General features: G+C 35.4%; 1 protein-coding gene across 1 annotated transcript in view; it reads right to left on the reverse strand.

The window, feature by feature from the left end:
- SLC9A9 (solute carrier family 9 member A9) overlaps positions 1-4590 on the reverse strand; it is a 1057350-nt gene extending 1052760 nt beyond the window's left edge. The window contains exon 1 of the mRNA XM_007952889.1: positions 4416-4590. Coding sequence (XP_007951080.1) covers positions 4416-4590 — 175 coding nt within the window. The remainder of the gene's footprint in view (positions 1-4415) is intronic.
- Positions 4591-6761: the final 2171 nt, after the last annotated feature.

The raw sequence follows: 6761 nt of genomic DNA on the forward strand, positions 1-6761 counted from the left end.
CTATGCTACCAGGGCTCCCTAGTATGCCATAGTTTAATTAATTCAAAATCTAAAACTTTGTGGCTCAAATTTCCTTTCTGCCCTGAACAATGAGAAAATTTTTCACATGATTTCAGAGACTGTCCCTTATATTGTAAGGTCATGAAATCAAAGACTGAATTCTAAGAGGGTTAAATTACTCTTTTTCTAAACTCAGATCCTGTCCCTCAGAATGTCCTTTAATGTGGGAGCCCCCAGTGATAAGTAATGGAATTCTTAATGCAATCAGGGAGCAAGGAGTAATTTTTCTTTTATGAACAATGAGTAAGGGATACAGGGCCGTAAGTGAGGAGAGCTAAGTACACCAGCTGCTGTCAATCAATATTTTGACCATTAATAGTCATTTAAGCTTTTAGTCCAATTTAAATGAAGATCCTATGGCTTAAATTTTAAACCAGTTATAGATTCTAATCCTTCAATTTTGAAATAATGAGCACTGTTGAAATCATGAGAAACGATTACCCATTACTATTGTTGATGAAGCAAAAGTATTTTTATAATGCTTCTACTAGTTTTTAAAAGCATCCGGTGACCCTTAATAACTTCAGAACATCCATTTTTTCATATAGTGAACTATTGTATTTGTAGTATCAGATTTATCTCCAGTAAATGCAGAGTCCAATAGAGAACCACACATTTTTCTTGGCCCTCACAATCCTTCATATGATATTTTAGGGTGCACATCTTGCACCTTTTTTTCCTAAATGTAACTGTAAAAGAGCAGCTAGAGGTTGTTTTTGGTCATTTTCCTCCTCATTTTACTCTCATGGGTCATTTCCTAAGTCCCTGCTCCCTAGAATTTTTTATCTGGATCTTCAGGTGTACTGAGAAATGCATTAACATCAGTTGCATCTTCCAAGGAACATCTAACACATCCAGTGGAACACTAGCAGAATGACAGATGGTGGACTGAGAAGAGATACTACAGAAATTTGATGCTTGAGAAAAATATTTATGGTTTTTTATATAGAGGCAAATGATACATTACACAAATAGTCACTGAAAGCAAGAGAAGTATTTTGCCCAGTAGAGAAACTGATAAGCATTATGTGTAGGGTGGCTAAACCTTAGAAGATGTTTCATTACAAGCACATGTGTCTGTAGGATGGAGATAATTCAACTACAGTTTACTCTCAAATACTCATCTCCTTTAAAAAAAAGCTTTTAAAAGTACAAATATGAAATATAAGTCTGTTCCTTTTCTTCCCCATTGATTGTCACCATGCACCTGGCAGGGCTCTAACAAGAATCCTTAGTTTGTCTGACTGATGAAGTTCACTGAAATTTCCCTCTTATGGACTATTTTGGAAAGGAGAATCTGACTAATCCTGAAAGCATGAACAGTCGGAGGATACTTTTGGATCTCACATACACACCTCTCCAGAAAGCACACTGAAAAAATTAGTTATTTTAAAATCTCTTTTACATCTCTAAGTAAAGAGATGCAGGTTGGATTGCAGCTCAGCAGCTAACAGTGCATGGCTTTTACCTCGCAAAGTTTTTTTTCTTTATCTTCAAAATGAGGATGTTGGATTTAGGATTTCCAAGTTTCCTTCTTAATCTGTGAATTCCAGTTTCATTTATAGCTGCTGGACAATTAATTCACTTGACATCTCCTTTTCCCTTATCATTAGAAAGTGTTTATCAGAATATTTAATCTTGTTTCTCTGTTGTAGCTTCAGACAATTTCATTACATCACTGACAAAAAGTCCCCAATAAACATTTTAGATATAATACTTAGATCATGATTGAAAAAGAAATACAAGAAGTCACTAATGTCATCCATATGGACTATTTTCAGAATAATTATCTTTATAATATCAGTGAGAGCTCCTTTAAAATGGACATGAACTTTACTAACAGATGAGAATGAGTAAAAGCACATTGACCCTGCCATAAGTGGCTATTCAGTTTAGGGAAGTCCCTTTACTTATCTTGGATTCAGCTTTTCCCTCTGTAAATGAGGAGGCTGGAATAGTTCCCCTTAAATTCCAACAATTGAGATTCTATGCCAATCAAAAATTAACGTTTTCACTATTTTATATAGTTTAAGATAACTCAGTGGTGCTCAAAATTCCAGCAATGGAATAATTATCTATATATTCCATCTTTATAATTTCTATAATACTTTGCATTGTACATTGTTTTGAACTTCGAATAACTAACACAAATGTGTGTGTGTGTGTATATGTATATATATATATACACACACACACATACGTATATATATATATATATATATATAATATATGTGTGTATATATACACATATGTATATATATATAATGTAAGAATGACAAAATCAGAAAGCCCAACTGAACTCCACACTGGTAAGACTTGGTGTAAAATGCCTTAAGAATAGAAAGCTAGAGAAATGTTATCTCAACAGTGGACAATGCACTAATAGTTTTATTTTATGATTTCAACAACAAGATATATTTCATGGAGTTTGTAAGGATTAAAGATAATCTGCATTTGTTCAAATTCAAAACCAAAAGTTACATTTTTGTATTTTGAATGCATAATATGGAGCTCTGGTGGCATAGTGCCTAAGGCATATGACTGCTAACCAGAAGGCTGGCCGTTCAAACCCACCAGCCATTCCTCAGGAGGAAGACTGCGCAATCAACTTCCGTGGAGATACTGCCTTGGAAAGTCGCTATGAGTCGGAACGGATTTAACTACAGTGAGTTTTTATTTTATTTTATTTTATTTACTATGTTTGAATTTTAATAGATTACCACAACTTAACCTAACCTTATCAAACAATATCCTTATCACAAATAAGCTGAAATTGATAAATGATTCATAGTTTAACACATTTAGGGCTGTGAAAAAATAGTGTCCTCCAATAAAGTTTGCAATGTTCCAAAACTGGTATATTGCTAAACCATACATAGCCCTTCAATTTAATCTCACCAATTACATTGTTCCTGGCTTCTCAGATTACATCCTGTATCCTTGTTTATTTATTAGCAAAGTCAAGAGAAAGAGCCTGGTGCATTGATGGAGAAGAGTAAAAGACTGGAGCCTAGGGCTTTACAGTTGACAGCACCACTTCCTTTCTTTTTGACTACTCATCAACTGATGTGATTTTTGTGTTTTGCTTCAAGTGAGAATTTTGTGAAGTACTTTGACACTTTCCATATAAAGGAATTGAACTCTGTGCTCTGAAGGGATCAGCTCAAAATGCTGATGAAAAGAAATTACACTGCTTAGACTGAAACTTCCACCTTGTGGCTCAAGTATCTCACAGCAGGATCCAGCTAAGGCATAGGATTTCTTAACTTCAAATCATGACTATACATCCTTAACATCAGATCACATGGTTAACACATGAAATGTGCCCTGATCCCGTTCCCTGAACCTCTGGGATATAAAAGGATTTCAGGATTTTCAAAACTGAGGGAAGCCCAAATATAAAGATATTTGTATGTTACTTGCTATGAATTATAACAATGCCTAACCTGCTTCCATTATGTTCAAAAGTTATTATCCATTATTAGGCTGAGATAAGAGTGGTGAAATGAACTATTTCATCAATAACATCAATTTGAAAACCATTGATGTCTTGCATTTTACTCAAAAGATGAGAGAAGGTAGACTGGATAATCACTCTCATACTTTATTAAACTTCCTAAAAAGAATGATGTGGTCAATTTTGCATAGAAATAACAATGCTTTGGGAGTTTAAGACCTTAAATAAATGCTTTTCCAAACCTGGGGCTCCAAAAATAAATAAATAAAAATTATACACAGAGCAAATAATACTAATAATGATCAATTGAAAAGTTTGAAACCAGGCTGAGATATGAAAAGTACTGAGTAAAGAAAGTCATGTGTATAAGAAAATAAAATACTGTTCGTATAATTAAAACAGGTTTGGACGTGATCATTATAGTGAGGGGGTGGAGTGTATTTCTGCAAGAGTCTTCTTCTTGAAACTGATGTAAGAGGATTTACTTCATAGCATTTTTATGTTATTTCTAGAGTTTTAAAATGCTCATCAGTCCCTCCCAGGAAAGAAGGCAGCTCTTTGTGGCTACAGAGCTATTGCTTCCAATATCATTGTAAAAACAAATAGTTCACCCAGTTTGACTCCCCACATGACAATGGACCCTTATCTGTCAACAGACTTGCATTATGTGCCTTGTGAGAACATGACTGTGACATTTATTCTTGCGACAAGGCAAATTTCCCCAGCTTGTCTAGAAAGGGATGAGCATGCATTAAGCTGCAGCAACTTTCATCAAGCTAATGACATTTCAATCAGCACATTTTCTCCAGTTTCGGTCAGTACTTTGCCATCTGAACACAAGTCTCTAATTATGCCCAAGCAACAAGTTTCACATCTATCCCGCAATTTAGGCACTCACCATATACCATTGCTCCTCCAGTTTCATGCAAGAAGCGAAATCGATGGTTTTTAAATAACCAAATTGTCAAAATTGTAAGAATGAGCAAAAAATTAAAGACAAGCAGCTCCACAGCTCCCTGATGTTGAAACTGATACTCATCCTTCCCTGACATGAACCTTCTTTGTCTCTCCATTCTCCAGTCTTCTTGGGATTTTTCAGATAAAATCCTAGATAAAGAAAGTCAAGGTTTGCTTAAGACAGCCTGGCTGCCTGAGAATTTCAGAATAAACACTGCCACTTAAGTTGCTACTTCACAAGCATCTGCCCTGGCTTAGTATTCAGATGGCTTCTAGTTACAACTTCCTGTTTCTCTCTTAAAGCAGCCTCGTCTCTTTTCGAACTCCAGAGTGTAGTTTCATCATCGACTCTTACTGTCTTTAAAGGATTAATTCTATGGAAGTATCTTTCATATTGCACAAAATTTGCCAGCAATGATGCTGAGATCTTGTGTCATGATCTTAGGTTTCAAACAAGTCTTCTCAAAGCTGCATAACTGGTAAATTGTAGATCAATAGAGAAAAAAAATCACCCTTCTACACCAACATTTTCTAAGTTCAAAAAGCCAGTTCGCAAATCATAACCTTACCACCCATCAGAGGTCTTTCTATTATAAGCAAAGTCTGTCAATGTAATGAGGGTTAAGAGCTCTAGTTTGAGCTAAATGATTTCACAGTTATTTGATTATTTGTTTTCCTTCTTCTCTCTCTCTCTCTCTCTCTCTCTCCCTCTCTCCACCCCCCCTTCCTTCTCTCTCTTCCTTCTTTCCTTCCTTTCTTCCTTCCTCTGTTCTTCCCTCCTTCCCTCCCTTATTTCTTTCCTCAGAAAGAAAAAGGAATTTGGTATAGGATTTTCTGTTTGGCTTTATATAATTAGTAGGCTCAAGAGCAACATTTAAAGTCTGAATCAATTGTTTTTCTTCTTCACAAGAAAAAATGAAAGCAAAAGACAAAAGGAAAATTCTGCCCCCTATACCTGTGCTATTTGGTTATGTTGAATCAAAAAAGAAAAGTAACTAATCATAGATCTTTGAAGAAAAACCCCATACAGACATCCTAAGAATGCCATACACATGGATTTTTTTTTTTTTTTAACTGAGCTGCTTCCCCTGATACCCAGGACCCGCAGAAATCTGTGGCAGTCACAAACCTCCTCTGTCCTGTGACAAAATAATGTTGCTTATTGAGGAATGGTCCCGCGACCAGAAATGGAGGCTCCATAGTCTCAAGTCTCTGACTATAACTATGATGGTTCTTTCCAGTTGGCAAGCTAGCTCTATTTGAATTTATATTTTTGCACTATTTGATAAAGCTCCAGAAAACAGTACAATAGGCTCTGCTTCTTCCTAAGTAAATGTTATGACATGTTTGCTTTTAACAGTTAATCCTATAATGCAATTAGATATGGTCCACAGTTGAGTGAATTCTCTCATTATTTCATAATATCATTATCACGTCAGAGTATTAATCATCTAGTATCCCCGTACTTGACAGAATTAGTATTCCATTTATATATACAGTATAAGTGCTTCTTTGAGTAGGATGAGCCCAAATATCCTGAAAAGATATTCTTTGCCACCAAAAGTTAGAGGTCAAACATGTAATGTTTAGAGCTAGCTTGCTTCTCAGTAACTGTTTTATCCACAGAGAAAATCTATCAACCACTTAATACAAAACTCTGCTGTTTCAGCTTCCTTGCTTTCTCCAACTTTTAAAGTTGATTTCCTCTCTGGGCTTAACTCAGCAGGGGGTATTTATGTGTGCTGCAGATGTTCTAATACACTACCCTTTTTGGCAAGAATATACGTGGTGACTAATATTCAAACTCTTTTGAAACCTGTCAGCTAGGTAATGCTTGTAAGCATTTCACAAAGCTTTCCTAACAGACTCTACCTTTATAATCCTGTAACCCAACAGGTTTAGTCTTGAGTTGTTACGTTGACAAGATAACCTAAATTCAAACTCTGACAAATTCCTGTCATTTTTCAGATATCATAATTAAATTGCGTTGGTTTCCTTTTAGCATGATTATTCGACATGGGTAAAATTAACTTTGATTGCTTGTCTTATTTCAACATCAATTTCACTCTTTTACCCAATGAAGCAATGAAGATCCACGGAATATTTTGATTGGCTTATGTATTGTTTTCAGAAGTTTAAATTTTGATGTCACCATATTCAAATTAGTAATTGAATTTAGTATTTCACATTGAAAAAAAAATCATGCACGTGGCTTCTTGGGGAAAAAACTCATAAGTTCTGGCAGAGCAGGCTCCTCCCTACGTGGCTACCATCTGTTAGGGCTGAA

This window comes from Orycteropus afer, unplaced genomic scaffold (genome assembly GCF_000298275.1).
Source record: "Orycteropus afer afer isolate SDZICR_OR568_19922 unplaced genomic scaffold, OryAfe1.0 scaffold00363, whole genome shotgun sequence".
In the NCBI taxonomy this organism is placed as follows: Eukaryota; Metazoa; Chordata; class Mammalia; order Tubulidentata; family Orycteropodidae; genus Orycteropus; species Orycteropus afer.